This window comes from Haliaeetus leucocephalus, unplaced genomic scaffold (assembly GCF_000737465.1).
Source record: "Haliaeetus leucocephalus isolate CR32 unplaced genomic scaffold, Haliaeetus_leucocephalus-4.0 Scaffold339, whole genome shotgun sequence".
Classification (NCBI taxonomy): Eukaryota; Metazoa; Chordata; class Aves; order Accipitriformes; family Accipitridae; genus Haliaeetus; species Haliaeetus leucocephalus.
The window spans coordinates 20,724,903-20,744,253 of NW_010972775.1; the positions used below are offsets into that span (position 1 = coordinate 20,724,903).

Here is a 19,351-nt window from a genome sequence, read left to right on the forward strand (position 1 = left end):
GATGCCAGCAAATCTCGGTGCTGTCCAAATCTCGGCCATGGGAAAGGGGCTTTTCTGTCCCCTGAACATGGCCATGGGCAGGGAGAGACCTTTACGGGGCCGTTCCCTTTGCGACCCTCCCCAGGGAGGAGGCATCGAGCAACCCAGGCAACATCCGTCCTGCATGCAAGGAGCCATAAACCAGCTTGTGCTTCATCTGAGGATCCTGTGGTGAGGAAAATGAACTGCAGCAACCTCTTCTCGCCAAAAAAGTTCCCTCCGGCCACAAGGCTCGCCCCGCTCCCCATTAACACCCAGCTCAGGGCAGAGACAACCCCCCTGTGACTCAGGTAGAGGTTGACGGTGAAGAAAAGTGTTATTAGCGGCACATTGCTTGTTTGTGTGCTATTCACAGCTTCTTCTGGGTAGAAATCCCATTACACCTCTACCACGGGGTGCCAAGGAGGGCCAGCAACAGCACTCACCCGGGCGGTTGCTCCCTGAGTCTCCCCATCACCACCTGCAGCTGGTGTTTATTTTTGATGCATAATTTAACCCAAGCAGCCCACCCTGTTGAAGGTATTTTTTTTTTTCCTCCCTCCTTAGCCCCTCACCCCAGCAGCCGGGAACTGCTGGGGCACCATGTGACAGCAAAGCCATTGTCCCAGGATCATGGCCCCAGCAGGTTCCCCTCCCCAAAATCTCAGTTTAGGGGAGAATGTGAGAGCTTTGCACTTGTGTTACTGTCACTGATCCTTATGTGTATCCAGCTTAAGATACCACATTTAGCTCCGATTGCTTTTAAGCATCCTTGACCTGTGTCCAAAGGGGGTCTGGGGTTCCCCCAAGGGCTCTGCTTCTCACAGGGGCATGATCCCCATCCTCCCCACCCTCCCCATCCTCCCCATCCTCCCCATCCCTGGGGCTTGCAGGGACTTCCACACTCCCAGACTATTTTGGGAGGGTTTAAAAATATCCTGCCTGCATTAACGGGCAATAATCCCAACGGCACAGCAGCCCTGCGTGGCCACGGAGCAGCCTTCACCCCCCAGCCCCGGGTATGGCCCCCCATAGAAACCCCTCGGGGCCAGCCTAGGGGCCGTATCCTGCGGTCCCGGGTGCTGAGCCCCATCCCAAATGGCTGCGATTGCCATGACAACGCCGACTTCAGCCTCCGCCACCTACTCGGGCTCAGAGCCTGCTGGGTGCCGGCTGATGGCTTGGTGCGGGCAGCGGTGAGTACTCCCTGCGCTCCCCTTTTCCCCTCAGGATTGTGTCTTTTGGGTGGAAAAAGGGGGCGTTTTTGTCGCCCTGCAAAGCCTCTGCCGGCAGCAGAAGATATCTGTGCTTAAACGCAGCCGAAGGAGCCGGGCAAGCGGTGGGCAGGGTGGCTGTACAGGCAGCATCGCTCCCGAGTGCCGCTCCCGCCTGCAGGAGGTGTAATGAGCGCACTGGCCTCAGCCAGGGGAGCGGGACCAGGCTTTTGCTTGCTGCGAGGACACGGCGAGGTGCGGGGGGCTCGGCGATGTGCCAGGGACGTGGCGAGGAGACCGCTGAGCGGAAGCATGGTGGGTTTTGGGCTGGGGGTCCCTGCCCAAAGCCCCGGGAGCTGGGGGGGGCAGTGTGCGCCCTGCCGGGGAGACCATCCTCGGGGCGGCCGAAGCAGCGTGTCCAGCCCGGCGCCGGCGCGGCAGCTTTCCTTACAAGGAGTTTGGCTGGGGCCTGAGCGGCAGGAGCCGTGCTCGCCTCCGCCTGCCTCATTCATCAGCAGCCCCAGCGGCGCAGGGGCTGCTGCTCCCCCAGCCCTGGCCCCGGCCTCGGCGCCCGCACACCCCGGCGAGCCCCTCGTCTCCTTCAGCAGCGGGTTTTAAGGTGGGAGGTTGCATTTCTTTTCTCTTTCTGGGGTGAGAAGGGTGGGCAGAAGGCTGGGGGGGGTGGTGTCACTGTCTTTGCTTGGGTGGGGTGCTGACTGCCAGCGTGGGATAGTGATGCCGGCCGCCCTGGCTCCGGGATGCGGATGGAGGAGAGCGGATTCACCCTCCCCGGTGCCGCTGAGCCCCCCTTTCCCCTAGGCTGGGGCACCCCAGGAGCCAGGCAGTGAGAAGGTCTCCATCCGGTACGGCACCGGGTGCCCCACGTCCCCGCTGCTCTCTCCCGCAGGACAGAGGATGTCCTCGATGTTCGGCAAACCCCGAGCCGGTGGCGAGCGGCCGCCCCAGAGCCCCCTCGCCGAGTGCAACGTGGCCATCCTGGGGTGCCGAGGGGCTGGCAAGTCAGGTGAGATGGGTGCCCCACCGCCACAGGGATGGCCGGGCATCAGGGGGGTGCCGGTGCTGTGGGGGGGACACCCGCCTCACCCACCTCTTTCACCTCCTGCAGCCCTGACCGTGAAGTTTCTAACCAAGAGGTTCATAAGCGAATATGATCCGAACTTGGGTAAGACGCTTTCTCTGCGAGTGTTTCCCCTCGGTCGTCCCCCATGAGCTCCCACGGAGCATCCTTCCACCTCCTGCGTTTCCCACGAATATGGCATTTAAGGGAAAAAAACCAAAACCCAACACCCCAAATTGCATGAAAAACAACGGAAGGGCTGGATTTGACCCAAACATGCCTGTAAAAACAGAGGTGAAAGCAGCGCTCTCTCTGCGGGCATGTCCCATGGGAGAATGTTGGCTCCTCGCATCAGCCCAAAGAAACTGAAAGCCGAATTACTGGGGGTCCTCGGGGAGCATCTCATGCCTCCTGCTCGCTCCTGCGGGTGCCAGGCAGGGGAAGGGCTGGGGGAGCAAGCGGGGGCTGCAGAGCGGGTGGCCCCGGGGGCTGTGCTTTGCAGCAGTGGTTGTGGGCATTTTTTTTCCACTCATTTTGAGTAATTAATAACTATTTTCCTAGGCCTGGCTCCAGGGCGCAGGGAAGAACCATAAATGATTTATTGGGGACATTAGGGAGATACGGACTTTGTCCAGGAACCAACTCCAGCCCCTAATAACTCAGCGACTCACAGGAAAGAAGGATAAATCCTTTCCTCCTCAGATCTTTTTGGGGAATGTGGTTTCATCTTCCCACGTCAAAACCTTTCCGAAACACATCCATTAGGACCCAGCCGGGAGAAGGCATCTTTCGCCCGGGGAAATGGCTTAGCAGGTCTCCCTGCTTGCCCTCCTTCCAAAAGAAAGGGGTACTCCTTTTGCCTGATTTATTGGGAAACAGCCCCTGTGTCAAGCCCCCAGCTTGCTTTATCTCTCCAGGTCGTGGCATTTAGATAAGGGCCGAGCCCCAGGCGCAGTGATGGCCATGCTGGGCTCCTTCCCCTCCCTCCTTCTCCCGTGGGAGCCCACGCTTGCAGCATGTAGGGGGAAATAACTGCTCCCAGCCAAGCCTGCCCAGCAGCATCATCACCAGCCCCCCAAAATAACATTGTCTCAGGAAGGAGCGAGGTGGGAGGCATCAGTGGAGGGTGCGCCTCAACAAGGGCTGAGGTTGCTCCACGGTGTCCCAAGCATCCAGGGTTTTTCTTGGCTTTGGAGAAGATGGGGCACCCCAGCCCATCCTCACAACTGCCCTTCTCCTTGCAGAGGACACCTACACCTCAGAGGAGCTGGTGGACCAGCAGCCCGTGCTGCTGAAGGTGATGGACACCGCCGACCAGGTGAGGCACCAGGGCACCTCTGGTGCCAAACGCCCGGCTGGACCGAGGCTGGACCACAGCTCAGCTGCTCCTCTCACCCCCAGGATGGCCCCGGGAACTGCGAGCGCTACCTGTGCTGGGCCAGCGCCTTCCTCGTTGTCTACAGCATCAATGACAGGAAGAGCTTTGAGGGCTGCCAGAGCTACCTGGAGGTCCTTGCCCTGCATGCGAGGGGCTGCCAGCGCCGCTGCCCCGTGCTCCTGCTGGGCAACAAGCTGGACATGGAGCAGTACAGGTATCGGGCGTAGGGCAAGGCTGTCTTTTCCTGGTGGGGGAGAGGTCACAGATCCCCCCCCATCCCTCTGGCTGGGATGCAAAACCCAAATATGCATTTTTTTTGTGGTTATTTCCACCCCTGTCAGTATTTGCCACGTCCTCCCACATCTCCGAGGTTCCTGCTCTCCTGCCTGGAGGATGATGTGTTTATTTTGAGCCCATTGGTATTTTCAGTGGGATGTTTTTTGGCTGCGTGGTAAGGCAGCGTCACTGTCCCTGGGCACGGCTTGAGCCTGCTCCAGCTCCTTGCTCCCTTCTGGATGTGCCCATTCCCTGGAGCCCGTTCTCACTCCATTCCCGCTGCCAGGACTGGTTGTCCCCGGTGTGTTTTTCTGGCCTTTTGTGCTGCTCTGGGGCTGTGCTGAGTGTTGGTCCCACGGGTCCTTGAGTCACGTGCGTTGCTGAACCCCCCCCATGTATTGCCGAACCTCCCCACGCTCCCAGCACGGATTCTGGCAGGAGGCTTCCCCCTCCCCACAGTGAGGACCTGCCCCATCTCCTCTCTGCTTCTCAGTGCGATGCCATCGCATCCAGCCCCCTGTGTCCCTGGCACACATCCCTACTAAGCCTTCCCAGCACGGGAAGTTGCATGATTCCCCAGGGACCTGTGCAACCCGTTACTTTGGGATTTCGGGAAAGGCAAAACCCTTTTGGAACCATGTCCCCTGCTTGTCCCAGGATGGGGGACGAGCGGGTGCTGCCCTCGTCCTCGCCAGGAAGCAGGCACGGGGTGTGGGGTCTATTGCTCCCCGCTTGCACCCCTCGCTCCCCTTTTCGGGTGGTTGCAGCACCCTGAGGGATGCTGCACCCGTCCCCTCCGCTCTCACCAGGCAGGTGCCTGCAGCCGAAGGGATGTCGCTGGCAAGCAGGTTCGGGTGTCTCTTCTATGAAGTGTCGGCTTGCCAGGACTTTGCAGGGGTGCAGCACGTCTTCCATGAAGCTGTGCGGGAGGTGCGGCGCCAGGTGGAGCGGAGCCTGCCTGTCCGGCCGCTCTTCATCACTGAGGAACGTCCCTGCCCGCCAGTGGCCATGCCGGTCACCCTGCCCACCCGCCACGGCTTGGCCAGCTGCACCTTCAACACCCTCTCCACCGTCAACTACAAGGAGATCCCCTCGGTGGCCCAGGCCAAGCTGGTCACCGTCAAGTCTTCGCGGGCTCAGAGCAAGAGGAAAGCTCCCACGCTCACCTTGCTGAAAGGCTTCAAGATATTTTAGGACGCATCCCTGCGGGCTGTGGAAGGGGCAGTGACAGACTCCCCGTCCCCTGGCTCCGCAAGGGATGAGACCATCCACGACAGACTCACGGGCATGGCAGCAGCCGCTGGCAGATGGTGGCCCCAGTCTCCATGCCGGGGTGAAGCACGTGATGGCAATTTGGTGAGCAGACAGGGTGCCGAGAATCCGAGATCAGCTGTGGCATCATTCTGCCTGCCCTCGCCCCGGCTCTCATCCCCCATGGCCAAGCCCTGCTTCGGTGTTTGCACCCTGTCCTGTCGCCGGCAGCGGGGGCCAGCCCGGCTTTCCGTGCTTATCTGGGCAGCTCCCAGAGCAGCCGGAACCGTGGGCACCACCTGGAGGGTGAGGGCTGTTCCCAGGGCCCCCCAACCGGCTTGGGCACCTGGCACACAGCGATGGGTGGCTGGGAAGGGGGAGCTAATTGTTAATCAAGCACGGAGGCACCCATCTCGTTTATCTCACGGCTCCCCTGTCCGAGCAATAAGTAGGAGGAATTTTTTTTTTTTTTTAATCCGAAGGAGAAAGGTGCAGATATTGTTTCAGCTGACTAAAGGCCTCAGGTGTCCTGAAAGTGATTCCCATGCATCGAAATAAGTCATACCAAAATAGCTGGGTTTTTAATCAACTTTTTACACTATAGTGTTCCTTTTCGAAGGCTTTGCAAGGAGATGCTTCACTGACGGGGACACGCTCTGAAAAGCCTTTGTTTAAAAGACTGACGTATTTCCAAAAATGTCTTAAATTATTTCATGGCTTCTACATGTGCCTGGTGAAGAGCGTGAAGTGAATCCTACAGGAGACCAGGCTCTACCCATGCCCAAGCCTGGGCCAAGGGCTGTGCATTCAGTTTCATTTGCTGTATCAGGTTAAATGTTCGGCTTCTCCCTGGAGTTGCAGTTACTCTGCAGAGTAAAATATCCATGTGTATATTTGTACATATATACATATATATATATATGACCTTACTGATGGCGAGAGAGATTCAATATGGGATTTTGATCAACCACTTTGGAAAATATTTTAATAAAGATGATTTCTGACAAGAACAAAAGCACCTCCGCTTCAGTGCAGCTGTTTTCCTGACAGGACATGACAGCGTGTTCCCTGGCTGACCGCAGGAGAAGCCTCCCACCTCCCACCTCCCGCCCTGGCTTGGCTCCCACCCGTTTGCGGCAGGGGGGGCAGGCAGCATCTGAGGGAGGGGGCAAAGCTGGTGGGGGAGAGAAGGCTGGAGGCAGCCAAGTGTAGCGGGTAAAGACCAACCAGCTGGGAGCTGAAACGGAGGAGGCACAGGCTTGCCTCTAGTCCAGAGCCACTTCTGCTGGTGCAGTTCTGCTGCTTTCTCTCCCTTCTCTCTTCTGTTTCCCCAGGTTAAACTGCAATTTTAAATGTCCATCACTATGAATCAAGACATTCTGATATATTCCTTAAGGCCTAAATGTTTTGACTTCAGCTGCTGTTACATGGCATCCTCAGACCTCTCTGTGTACAGAGACGTGACAGTTCCATCCTTCCACTGGACCACCACTTCTCCTGGTCTCTGATCCTGGGGCACCAGCTCCTGCTCTCCTGGTTTGGCCGGGCTGTATTCCTGCACAGGCATCAGGGCTTGCTTGGCTTCCAGCTCAGCCTGCTGCATGGTTTCTACTTCGCTATACATGTGGATCTTCCTTTTCCTGCAGGGAAGGCATAAAAAGGAAATGCGGAGTGAAGCAGTGAGCCCAGCCCGCATCTGGGGGCAAGTATCTACTCCTGGTGATGGTTATATCCATCTCTTCACACTTTGGCCCTGGGAACACATTAGCTGCTTACGGGCAAACCCTGCCAGCTGCACTGTGTCATGTAAGTGGTCTGAAGCGTTTGAGTACATACAGCCACAGGGTTTACACTTGGCGAACACGCAGCGCAGCACATCACCCAAAGCGAGGCAGTAACACCCAGCAAGCCATCATTAAAATGAGAGTGTGGCAGACTTGTAACGTTAGCTCTTTTTTTTCTCATTTCAAGGTGAAAGGTCTGATCCAGATATAAGTTTTCTTTCTGTAGAAAACAGCGAGTTGCTTCTCAGCTGCAGGGTTGTTGTGCAGCAGTAGAGCCCAGGGGAACATTGTGGGAACACAGGCGGGGAAAGGCTGGGGAGACCTGCTCCAGAGCCCCTGTGTGCCCCTGGACTTAAAGAAGAGCACCTCACACCACACGTGTAATGTCACTTCCCTCCCAGCTGCCCTGTTGGGCTGGGCAGAGCTGTTGCAGATGCTTTACAGGATCCAGGGCCCGGAGAAGTGAAGTGACTTGTTCCAAGTGACACACAAGGAGAGCAGGGAGTCAGGCAAGGTTTTAAAATGAAGCACGGTTCAAAGGGAGTTTGTCTTTGCTCTTCTTCCCATCACTCAGGGTTTGTCCTGCCCTGCATCTCAGCATGCTGCCCTGCCCTGCCAAACCCATGTCTGTCTGCCTGGAGGGGGTCTCAGCGCACCACCACACACCAAAAGACCCCCAAATTTTCCTGTCTCACCTGTTTCGCACAATGTTAATAGCCAGAAGAAGAAGACCCAAAATCATGGCCATGAAGGAAAGCGCAAGAACGGAGTAATTCCATGTTGATGCTGGGGGAAAGCACAGAGAGACAGCATTAGCATGCACAGGGCAGTGTGACCCACAGAGCCCAGCCACACGTGGTCTGAGAATACCCAAGGTCAGAGTGCCATGGCTTGGCTGCAGGATGAGGGCAGAAATGCTGGTGTCCATCTCACCACCCAGAGCAGAGCACCCACGTCACATTTTTGGGGATAACCTCAGGCAACTCTCCCTCCCTGGGCAGGAGACTTACACAACTGCTTTCTGCTGCTCACAGCCCCCCCACCTCGGGCTCTGTATCTCTCATGCTGACCACATCTGCCACACATGGCTTTTCAACCTTTTCTGGGAGCTGTGCGCGAGGGTGGGAGCAAGGCTGAGAGCTGCAGCATCCCACCATGATCACTGCTAGAAGGGCCCCTCTGCTCTGCAGCCTTTCTCGCCACTGCCACACTCAGGCAAGTAGGTTTTGCCTTTGAACACCATCTGGGGTGTGCAGCACAGATGGCAGTGGATGTTCTGTCCTTCATTTTTGCAGCTTTGAACTTAATCCTCGGGGCGCTGACCTGTTCCTATCAATCTGCTCTCTCCACCACTGGTCATCCCAGACCTTTGCTCTCTTGGCAGGCTATGCCTGCAAAGAGGCTGATTCCCTCTTTGGGAGAAGACACTATCTCAGCAAAGCCTCATGCCTGTCTTCACCCATGGCCTGCTTCTTCTGGAGGTGAGACTGAGGGTTTATGTATCTGGGGTAAGTCACTTCCTTGGGTAATTCCCTAGGGCATGTCCATTAGGCAGGAGGGTTGACAGCCAAGGACTGTTTATCTCTTTCAACTCTCAACCCAGGAACGTCAATGGGACTTACAGTCTTCTCTGCGGAAAAACCAGAGCAGCTCCTCCAGCTCTTCTGGATCTACACCCAGCGTAAGGGTTGCATTGCCTGCTGTGTCATCATACATGTGTGTGCTGGCAAGGGCTGCAGGGAAGTACCTGTCTTGCTCTGCCTCAGCTGTGGAGGAAAAGAGCAGAAAAATGCAACGGTTGCTCACTGCAATACTTCAGGCTAGAAATGGACTTCCCCTTGGCTCCCAGGGTTGCCCAGCATGTCTCTCCAAGCAGGCAGAACACAGCCGTGAAGGCACAGCCTTATCTCATGCACTGAGAAATGGAGAGCGTTTCTGGCTCACACTGCAGATCCCATTATGGTGGGGCACCCAGGGTTGGAAAGACCCCAGAATGCTGACTGTGCCTTTCTACATTCCCCAGCAGCGTGTGTGTGGCACATACCTGCTTTCTCCTTGCACACGCTCCTGTCTGCAACATCTTGCCATTGGGCCTTGAGGCCTCTCACTTTATCGAGAGCGACTCCTTTCCTGTTTGCCACCAGGTAGCCCTGGCTACTGCCCACTGGAGAGAGCAGCAAATTCAAGCAGTCCCAGCTTGTGTAGCCCAAGCTGCCACAGAGACTTGTCTGCACTCTGTTGGCCCCCACCACGGACAGGCAGCTCTGTGTGCTGTGATTCATCAAGGAATCACCTTGCCAAGACCAGTCCTGGAAATCTGACTCTGGATTACAGTCCTCCAGCAATAAATCCCCATTCATTGGGCTGGCTTGTAAACACAACTTGACTTTAGCATTTTTCATCAGAAAAGCTTCAGTGTCTGCAAAGAAACCAGCACGTGAGTGTGGCCACCCCCTAAGCACAGGACATATACACACACAGAGTATATAGGGCAGATGGGAATGACACCCAATTCTGGAACTGGGAAATCAGCGTAGGGCAAAAGGCATTCAAGAGGCAAACTGTCTCCAGGCCAGCTTCTCTCTGCCACGGCTGCTGAGCTCGTAGCTTGAGCTTTCCCTAACCCACACTTCTCAGCAAACATAGCTCAAGCACATCCTTTTGGGTGGGTCCTGGGAAGCCCAGCTAGACTTGCCCTTGCGACCAGTGCTGAGCTCTGTTTGAAGCTGTATCTGTAGTTGTTCCCTGGAGAAGAGATGATGGTAGGCTCCTCTCCTAGACTTGAGCTCTGCTGGGCCCCTTGGTGTGCTGGCCGATGCCAGCCTACAGTGCCGTGCAGCCTGGCCCATGCTTAGCCCCCTCCTGCTGATTCTGGGAGGTGGGAGGCTGCTCTCCTGGGTTGCTCCTAGAGGCAGAAGAAGCTCAGACCCTTTGGTGAGCCTCATTGCTGCTTTCTGCTTTCCCTCTGGGGACAGACACTCTGATGTCCTGCTCCAGCTGGATGAACTAAGAACTGTCTCCAATGTCTCCATTCCGGGGGAACCAGAAGGGGAAGGGTTTGGGGCTCAGGTCTGTCCAGTTTGGCTGTCTAACCTTTTAAGCTTCAGTGTCAGCTGAAACATCCCTCTGCACAGTGGAGGTGCAGATAGTCCCAACAGACATTGATATTGGGTTTAAAAAAAATCAAATCTCTGTAAGTTAGGTGTCTTCCTTGGTGTCAAAGAGAATGCAACAGTGCTGTAAGCACAGGCTTAAGGAGCAACTTTCCACATGGTTGAGTCAGGCTGCTGCTGGTGTATACTGAGGAAAATGGGTCCATGTAGAGGAAGAAACCATATTTCTAGAAAGTTAAGGTCTTTAATGCATGCCTTTGCCATAATACTATCTGTACATGTTTGCCCTCAGCCAGTGAGGCATTCATAAGGTCATACAACAATGCTGGAAACTCTTGCACGTGTACATCCAGCTCCCATGACCCCACCCTGCAGACCATGTCTTCGTGTTGTAACCCCTGCTGAGCCTGGTGTGGGTGAGAGCCTGGGAAGAGACACAGCCTCAGCACGTGTGACCTACTTCACCCACACCGTTATCCTCCAAGCCAAGACTCTACCTTGCAGCAGGAAAAATGGGATTATCCAGAAGAACTTCATATTTGTATGTGCAGCTGCAATGGATCACGCCTTCACTGGTGTTTCTTCAGCGCGCAGATGACTGGGAAAGAGAGAGAGACAAGAGCTGAGGGATAACCTCGCAGCATCCTCTGCTAGCTCCCATTGTACAGTGCCACTGGTTTTATCAGTGGGAGCCCTGAAAGTTACACGAGTTATTACTCAGAGGGACTGGAGACAGCAGGCCAGCATGTTTCTCCTCTGCTATCTACAGTAGATGACAGGAGACAAAAGCAGAGTGATTATCTTTTAAATTACTCTGTGCTCATGCTGATTCCCCTCCCTGCTCCAGCTCTGTGTTCAGAGAGGGGATCTGATGTACCTCTGCAGCTGTGGCACTGTTTTCTTCTGCGGATGTGAGTCTGAGCTGCCAGGACAGGGTGCAGACAGACAGTGATTCTGGGAGCCATTGACGTGATAGCAGAGTGGCTCTGCCACAGGGTCTGCTGCCTGGGGTTGGACCCCTTGCCTAGGTGACCCCGTGCAGATGTGAACTCGGCTGCTGAGAGCCAGCCCCTCCCCAACTGTGCTCCCCAGTCACAATCCTTAGAGAATACATACTTTGTGGACAGTGACTACCTGCTGCCAATCCATGGATGGCAGAATAAGGGTGTGGAGATGAGGAGGTGAAGGGCTCAGCTCCAAGAGGAGGAAAAGCCGGCTTGTCATGGAGGCAAAGGTATCTCCCATCCCTCAGAGAAGCAGAAAGCTCTTCCTTGACCTTTAGTCCCTCATTTGTCAGTGGCATCAATCCAGCTTTTATGGCTGCTTGTCCAACTCAGTTCTTCAGCCTCCTCTGGAGTGACCTCACCTGAGCAGAGGGTTCCTGTCTGTCCACTGTGAGTCAGTTTGAGATGGTTAGGTTGGCTGTCCCCAGCCCACTGCTCAGCACTGCTCTCTGGCCTCATCTGAACTGTCACTCACAGGTGAATGACATCGCAAGACACACGCGTCCCTCAGACAGCTGGCCCCGCAAGCCATTAATTATTATATGAAGACTTAGACTTTTACAACCGTCTGATACTCTCAACTCTTACCTGCCTTTGTAGTGTGGCCTGGCACTGTCTGAAGCTGTTCCCTGGAAATTGCTCATGAGTACATTCCACCGTGCCAAGCGTGTCAACGACACCACCGCTGACTCCTCAGGGAAGCATTTGTCCTTTCCGTTTCAGGCCCATGGTTTGCTCTTTTTCCCCCCCCCCCCCCGCTTCTCAATATCTTCACAATTCAAAGTTCACATTTTATAGTCAACCAGGCATGCAGGCTTGCTCCCTGCTGCCAGAAACCCACCTGTTAGCAATTCTTTGAGGACAGGACTCTCAAATACATGGTCCACTTAAACTCTGTATTTCAGAAGATATGGGTAAAGCTGCTCCCTGCCGTTAGGTATGCCAATTACCTTACCATCCAGGTAAGCTTTAGCTTATTCACATGGATCACTCCTCAGAAAGGAGGAAATAAAGTCTTGGTGCCAGTGAAATCAAGTTACAAGTCTGCTACACCCTAATAAAAAGTGCCATTTGAATGTGTTAAATTTTGCTGTGCAAGGTTTCTGTCTAATCATTTGCTTGAACAGGAATATTTGACATGCATGTTGCTGATTTTCTCCTAAGGTGTTTCATAACTTGTTGGCCACCTCCTGGTGTCCTCAGTAAAGCTGCCATGCACAGCAGGGATGCTAGAAAGGTGCTAGAAGTACTTCACTACTTCATAAAGTAGTGACCGCCAAATCTCCTCCAGACATGGGAGGCTGGACGTCCTCAGGTACAATACAGTAGCAGAATGGATATTTATCGTGCATTAACAGGAAATTTAGGTAAAAGACTTTAAGGGAAACCCCTGTTATTTTAAAGTTCTTTTACATCTACATCAAACTGACCAAACTAGTTTGGAAGTTTCATTCATCAAAGCTACAAAACAAAGTGTTCTCGGGCCAGTTATCTACCCCAGCAGAGAGCCTGAGCAGGATCCAGAACACTGCCTGCATCACCAGCTTCCCCAGTAAGGAAACTGTGAGTCCCACAACTGGACTGGACATACTCTGGGGAGTTTGGATCTTCCAGCCTGAAAGAGAGATTTTTTAAGTCATCTCTTCCAGCTTCCCCCACACAGCTGCTCTGCCCCACTGCCCACATCCTGGCATGGGTGAGCACTGCTCCACCAAACAAGCTGAGAGAGCATGGGTGATGTCTTCTCCATTGCTCCCCTGCCTGCACATCTCAGCAGTCACTCTGGCTGCTGTTGGATGGGGATGAGCCCTTAGATCTGGGCCTTAGACAACTCTAAGCTGTGGACTTTGGTCTCCTGGCCCTGTGAAGACACCCAACACCCTTCTGAGGTTGCTTCCCAGCTTGGATACAACACGGGAAGCTCAGATGAGAGAAAGCTTGTGCATTTTATGCTTGTATGGAAGGAAGTAGAAAGAACAAAGAGGCCAGCACCTCTCAAGGAAACATTTTACCTGTGTTATTTTGAGTTTACATTTACACCTGAACAATTTTGTAATTTCTTTCTTTTTTGCAAATGGGATTTTCACATCAAAAGCTGCAAAATTTATGTGCTGTGTGTACTTCAGGAACAAAGAGTCACTCGCCAATGCTGTCCCAAATCCTCCTGTTCAAAACCATGATCTGTGGACTTTGGTGGCATCCAATGAAATCTCAATACAATACAGAAAAATGGCAAGTGACAGCTTTTTGCTCTACATATTGATCCCAGCACTTACATGGTAAAATCCTTCCTCATGATGGAAGCCCTTGGAGATCTGAGACTCATCACACACACAAGGCAGAGCTGAAGGATCGGTGCTCTAAAGGTTGGAATAACCCGGTGAAGGGCCTGTCCCATGTGGGAACACGCACGTCCCCAGCTGCATGTGGACTCTTTCCAGCCAGGGCACAGCACACTGTGCTGGGAAAACAGCATGTGCTTTGTATGTTGGTTTTTATTGGGTCAAATACTCGAGGCTGCTTACCAAGCCAGATGTTGCCCTCACTCTGAAAATGAGAAATCTTGAGATACTTGTTATATTGATATAAGTAAAGATGGGGAAAAAAAGTCTTCTGGAAAGACCATCAAGTACAGCTTCTGTTAAGATGATAATGTTCCTCTGGACACTCTACTCAGGACACAATATGGGGCAATGCACTTATAATGTCCCAGTCTTTGTAAAAGTCTCCTCTTGTCATCCAGGCTCTCTCTGTGGTGGTTATCTTATCTTAACTGATTGTGTTAAAATATGTTAGTTGTTCCAAATATGTTATAAAAGTGGGATGCCCTGTCTTTGGGATTCATAGAGGATATACAATGGCACACTACAGAGATACAAATGGATGGGTTAGTTTATAAAAGTACATTAAGGACTTGGTTCAATTAAAGAACACAAGAAAAATGTTTAATATTGAGCATACCAAAGCAAGAAGGCACTCTTTACTATTTTTTAACCTTTGTAAAGTCAAAAGTTAAAGAGCAAATCTGAATTATATTAAAAATTTTCCTTTGACTGCTTTCCAGGCTGTTTACATGCAGGAGTTATCCCAGCCTGCTTCTCACCTGTCATTCAGTCTGCCCTTAAATAAGTTATGCAGCCTTTGCTTAAAATTTCCAAAGATTCGAGCTTTCTAACTGAAATAAATAAATAAGCTTTTCTTTACAGATAGCTATAAATTAACCCAACAGCTACTGCACCAGGAAATGTCCGTTCATCTCCGCTAACTCACCAGAAACACGCAGTTCCCAGCAGAGAAGAAGCTACATTTCTTCTTCAAGCCCTGCCGTCTGGAGCTGTCTCCTCTGAGCTCCCGTCCACGCCTTACTACAGTGACAAGGTTGCCTCTCCTCCTACTCTGGGTATGCTACCAGCTGTGATTCATTCTGCTCCTGAGTCATGTGTGAAGGCCAGACCAACAGATGAGGTTCACTCCAGCCCCTGAAAAAAAACACACCTCTTTAGTGGGTCCATTTACAGCATGAGGTGAACGACCTTTTCCCAAAGAATGAACTGTAGGAACTTCCAGCTTATTTGCTCAAGCTATCGGCATAATCAGTATTAAAAGAGTATGCCAAGTAGGATGACACTCAGTAAAAAGTTACCCTGGGGTTAAAATAAACGATAACGTTCACTCCGCCTGGCTCAGTCCTCATTGCATAAAGGAAGCATGTCCTGATAAAGCAGATACTAGCACCCCCGCCCCCCCTTTTTTTTTTGTGAATGGTCATTCTAAGGCTCTCAGAGCAACTTACAAGAGCAACTGACTTCCCAGACAAAGCACAAAGCACACTTCAGAGATTTTGCCATCCCTGTTTCACAGGTACTGGTAACAGCTAAGTCAATAGACTGCTAAGAGGCTTTGCAGTGCCCCAAGGCTGATGTGCTGTCTTTTTGTGCCAGCCACTTTTGGAAAGGAGGATCCCTCCTCCCTGAACTACCTGATCCATGGGTGGAGCTGCATACCACAAAGCAAGCTAGACACCTCTCAGTAGTGGGCTTGGAGCACACAGCTAGCACTGGTTAGCTTAAGCTTAATGGGAGATGGGTATCCTTATGTTCATCCTGTTCTCAGTGTTTTCCAGCTTGAAATAAAGTGACTTTGGCATTGAAGCCGTGTTCCAGTGTGATTAATCCTTTGAATCCCACCTCACATTTGGTTCAGAGCTTGCCCCTGTGAAATATCACCCAGCAGACATGCATACTCCCCAGAGATGTTTCACTGTTCGGCATTGGCCTGGCAGGGATCGGATGGGAGCTCACACTCAGAAATGCATCCTGCAGGGAAAAAGAGCTCCTCTCTGCTGGGGGAGGCAGGTTGAGATGGGACATCACATCACACTGTAAATCGTGCTGTTTTTCCTCCTCATTTCAAGTTAGATCATTTAAAAAGTGCCATCACACTAGGGGATGCTTTTCTAGAGTGTCTTGGTGGCCTTTGCATTGCCAAGGAAGGGGTACAGTGACAGGCCAGCAAGCAGCAAGCTACACAATCAAATCCTCTAGATCACTGCCTTTAAGAAAGGTGCAAAGAAAATGCCTGGCCCCTGTAGTGCAGTCTCTGAGTAGAGGGATGGACACATTAGCCATGGTGAAGAGGTGGCTGTATCTGGAGAAGGGTGACTGCAAAGCCCCGGAAGGTCCCTTTTCATCCCAATTTCCTACATGGCTTGATTTATGTATCTATATTTTAATTAAAAAAAATAAAATTCCCCAACTGCTGTGTGGAAGCTGGGCGTGATGGTATAACCCACATTTCCCTCAACTGAAGCCTCTGAAAGCAGGTGGAGAATCCTGATCAGAGGCGACAGAGTGACTGCAGCCCCTGGGAAGTCACAGGCAGCTCGGCAGCTCCGCAGTGGCTATTTGGGTCCCGTCCTGCCTTTGGTCTGTTTGCAGAAGAGCTGTCCGACAGCTCCTCTCACACAGGAGATCCGCAAAGGCCTACTGCAGCCCTTGCAGTCCAATGTCCCACAGCCAGTGGTGAAGTGATGGGCTACCTGTGTTCGCCAGGGTGCAGTGGTGTGGGTCAGGGACAAGCCTTAGTGCACCAGCACAGCAGTTCCTATTTCATGCCCAATACTCCACAAAAAACTAGTCGCAGGATGCAGGCAGGTGGCCGAGATGCCTTTACGACTCAGCGTGAGACACACGGAAATAAAACCAGTTTCCCACTGGTTAGAGTTGGCCCTTGTGCCCAGTAATCCTCTCCTTCAGAGGACTGTGAATGCACTCAGGAGCAATCTCTTCAGCAATGGCTGTGTTTTATTTCATATTTCCCTTGACAACACTGGCAGTCTTTAACGAGAGATATCTTTTTACTTCTTGGAGATACTTTCAGTGTCTTTGGCTAGGAAGCAAAGTGGAGATAGGACGTTGATTTATGTTTTGCTTCCTTCTCGGATTTGTCTTCACTACTCTTAGGAAGAACTTGTCTGACCTTGGTGTTTTAATTTTGCTTATCTTTTTTGATCCCTTCTGTGTCTTTGACCTGAAGTGCCTGGTTACAGAATAACTAAACATTCAGGGTTGTTGGTTTCTTTTTTTTTTCCATGTACAAAAGCAGAGGTCAAATGCAGCAGGAAAGCAAGATTTGTGAGCGAGCTTTTTTTTTTTTTTTTTTTTGTGAAACCATCAGATTGTTGCTTTCATTCTGCTGGAAAATTTACATCGAAATAAATTTTCAGTTAAAATACATGTACACTGTGTCCAAGGCGTAATACTAAATAATAGCTGTCATCTGAACTGTACAGTCATATCAGAACTGAGGATGAATTACTTGGGAGCACGTATACTGGAGTGAGTTTAAGTCCACTTCATAAACTTACTGCAAATGAAACATCAGTTACTTCATGTGTAAGTCTGGCAAAAACTCAGCATGGAGTTTCAGTATTTCCAGGAGCCTTAACTACTGGCAGAACTGGGAATCCATCTGCAGGCTTTAGGTCCCCTGATGAGCAGCAGGTGAAGCTCCGCACACAGTGCAGATGCACCACCAACACGTTTAACACTTCCCACGCCGAGATCCAATACCTGGAAATTAACACAGAGCAGCAGCTGGATGCCGGGTTCAAATTCCCAGCTTTTGGGTGGCATTTGGGCCATCCAGACCACGGCTGGTACATCCCTGGCCTTTCTGAAGTGCTGGTGATAAATCCAGGGTTTCACCCAAGACCTCAGAGAGCTAGTAATCGCCAGCATGACACAGGACGTCTCCTTCCAGCCTGCTTTCCAGCAATTGCGCTGTCTGCTTCTGAAAACCCTGAGTATTTTTCAGCATCTGAGATATTATGTGGTCAAATTTTTTCAGCATCTGAGATAAGTGGTCAAATTACACGCTGTGTGGAACACTGCTTCCTCTCCCTTGGGGCCTGATAGCCCTAAGTGCCTGTAATCACTTAGTTACTGCGCAATGACTAATTGTTCCCTGTTTTCCAGCTCCATACTATTTTTGATAAGACAGGCTGCCCGCCTGCCCTTCTCCCCATGTCCGCTTTTCAAGATGAGCTATTCTGGTTGCTTTAATCTCTTCTCACACAGAAGCCATTCCTTCGTCCTTGCTACTCTCTTATTTTTTTTTTTTTTTTACACCATGCTGTTTCATCCATGCACCCTGACATGAGGCGGCTGGAATTGAAGACTATCCTGCATGCGACTGAACTGAGGATTTTCATGGGGATCCCCCAGTAATAGAGAATTAAGTTTTCTGGAGCAATTGATTTCTACATACTGATACTCAGCTAGGAAATTATCTCAGTATTTGGTAGCGTATTCTCCTTTTCTCAGGGTGCAGGAATATAGGCACCTCAGTTAGGATGGCCTGGCTCTTTTTTTTCACCTATAACAGCACTTTCTCATTAGTTTTCCTTTGTTTCTGCTGCTGGAGAGGGAGGCATCTGCCATGTCCGAGAGAAGAAAGCCCTCATGATGGGCAAAACAGATGTGAGAAAGGGAATGAATACTCAGACCTGCTTAGCACAGCACAAGATTTCACTTTCCTGAGTGGTCCTTCCCTCGTGCACCCGCCCAACATAAATTCTGTCACGCAATTTCCAAGTAATTTACATGTTTTCACTAGCATATAGGAAATGTTTCCAGATTCTCACATTCCATGTTTTAGAAATTCCTAGTGTGAAAGACTGTAGGACATACTGTGATTTAGATGCATAGGGAATTTCTGTACGTAATTTACATTAAACGAAAAGCTACACAAATAAACCATCTTCCCATGGGGGAAAAGAATGTTCTTAGTGTAAAATATTTTCACTCTTATGTTATGGGAGAAGACAGTTCTTTATGGGAGAAGACAGTTCTTTAAGTGGTTATTCTGACCCCATAGCTTACAAGAAAACATTCTTTAAATTACAATCACTGTTAAAACAAAGCTGTCCACAGAGCCAGACACAGACACTAGCTTTTCAAAGGCTGCATTGGAGCCAGCAGGAAATCACTGGCTGCGGCGCCAACACCCCTTTCTGCCCCTGACATTTTTCCGCGTTATCTTCGCACTGAGGCAGAGCGGCCAATTCGCGGTCATGAGGGCCAGGGTTACGGGTCCACCGCCACGGGACACGCTCGCTCTGACAGCACCGACGCTGTGGAGAGTCAGAAGCCAGGGCTGGAGGCCGCGCTCGGGGTGCGCCGCCGAGACCGGCTCTGAGGCAGAAGACTGGCTCCATCGCTCCCCGAGACCGCTGGCCCTTCCCTCCGCGGGGTGCTACCGCCTCGGGCCCGGGAAGCGCTGCCCGCGGGGTAGCACGCTGCCCTGAAGCGCAGCTCGGCCCCTGAGGGAGCGCCGGTGCGGGCCAGCCCTGCCCGTCGCTCCCCGCCGCCGCGCACCAAGATGGCGCCACCTCCCTCGGCCCGAAGGGCGTCCGCGCGACACCCCTCCCCCCGCCCCGCCCCGCCCCGAGGCGGGCTCCGCGCGCCTAGGTGCGTCATCGCCCGCCGCCGGAAGCGCCAGGATGCGGGGGCGCCTGCTGCGCGCATGGCGCGAGGGGGTGAAGGCGGCGCGCGGGGCGGCGGGGCGGGCGGGGGCGTCGCCGCCATGGCGGGTCCTCTTCTTCGGCACCGACCGCTTCGCCGTCACCGCCCTGCGAGCTCTGGAGGCGGTCAGGTACCGCCCGCTGGCGGCGGGGGGGCCGGGCCGAGGGAGCCGGGGACGGCAGGGGCTGTGGTGGGAGGGGCGGCCGGGCAC

The 19,351-nt window shown here is 52.5% G+C and overlaps 3 protein-coding genes across 3 annotated transcripts in view; 2 read left to right on the forward strand and 1 right to left on the reverse strand.

Annotated features, from left to right (window-relative positions):
• The first annotated feature begins 2,147 nt into the window (after positions 1–2,147).
• Positions 2,148–5,158, forward strand: RASL12 (RAS-like, family 12). The gene is made up of 5 exons (XM_010572062.1): positions 2,148–2,256; positions 2,359–2,415; positions 3,555–3,628; positions 3,712–3,902; positions 4,774–5,158. The coding sequence occupies exons 1-5, from the start codon at positions 2,148–2,150 to the stop codon at positions 5,156–5,158; spliced, it is 816 nt and encodes a 271-aa protein (XP_010570364.1).
• A 1,480-nt stretch (positions 5,159–6,638) lies between these two features.
• SLC51B (solute carrier family 51, beta subunit) lies at positions 6,639–19,095 on the reverse strand. Its single transcript, XM_010572310.1, has 6 exons — positions 18,876–19,095; positions 9,293–9,418; positions 9,044–9,163; positions 8,622–8,765; positions 7,695–7,785; positions 6,639–6,855 (listed from the first exon to the last, which is right to left on the reverse strand). Exons 1-6 carry the CDS (start codon positions 19,093–19,095, stop codon positions 6,639–6,641), a joined length of 918 nt encoding a protein of 305 aa, XP_010570612.1.
• A 23-nt stretch (positions 19,096–19,118) lies between these two features.
• The window catches only part of MTFMT (mitochondrial methionyl-tRNA formyltransferase), a 5,726-nt gene continuing 5,493 nt past the window's right edge, over positions 19,119–19,351 (forward strand). The window contains exon 1 of the mRNA XM_010572063.1: positions 19,119–19,270. Coding sequence (XP_010570365.1) covers positions 19,119–19,270 — 152 coding nt within the window. The remainder of the gene's footprint in view (positions 19,271–19,351) is intronic.

Excerpts from the sequence above, each read along its gene's own strand:
- RASL12 (XM_010572062.1), top strand. The coding sequence starts at position 2,148 with ATGTCCTCGATGTTCGGCAAACCCCGAGCCGGTGGCGAGCGGCCGCCC. Across the intron at positions 2,257-2,358 it reads CCGAGGGGCTGGCAAGTCAG|CCCTGACCGTGAAGTTTCTA; the intron begins GTGAGATGGGTG and ends CACCTCCTGCAG. Across the intron at positions 3,903-4,773 it reads CTGGACATGGAGCAGTACAG|GCAGGTGCCTGCAGCCGAAG; the intron begins GTATCGGGCGTA and ends CGCTCTCACCAG.
- SLC51B (XM_010572310.1), bottom strand. The coding sequence starts at position 19,095 with ATGACGCACCTAGGCGCGCGGAGCCCGCCTCGGGGCGGGGCGGGGCGG. Across the intron at positions 9,419-18,875 it reads CGCTTCCCGGGCCCGAGGCG|ACACTGAAGCTTTTCTGATG; the intron begins GTAGCACCCCGC and ends GTTTCTTTGCAG. Across the intron at positions 8,766-9,043 it reads CGTGTGCAAGGAGAAAGCAG|CTGAGGCAGAGCAAGACAGG; the intron begins GTATGTGCCACA and ends TTTCCTCCACAG.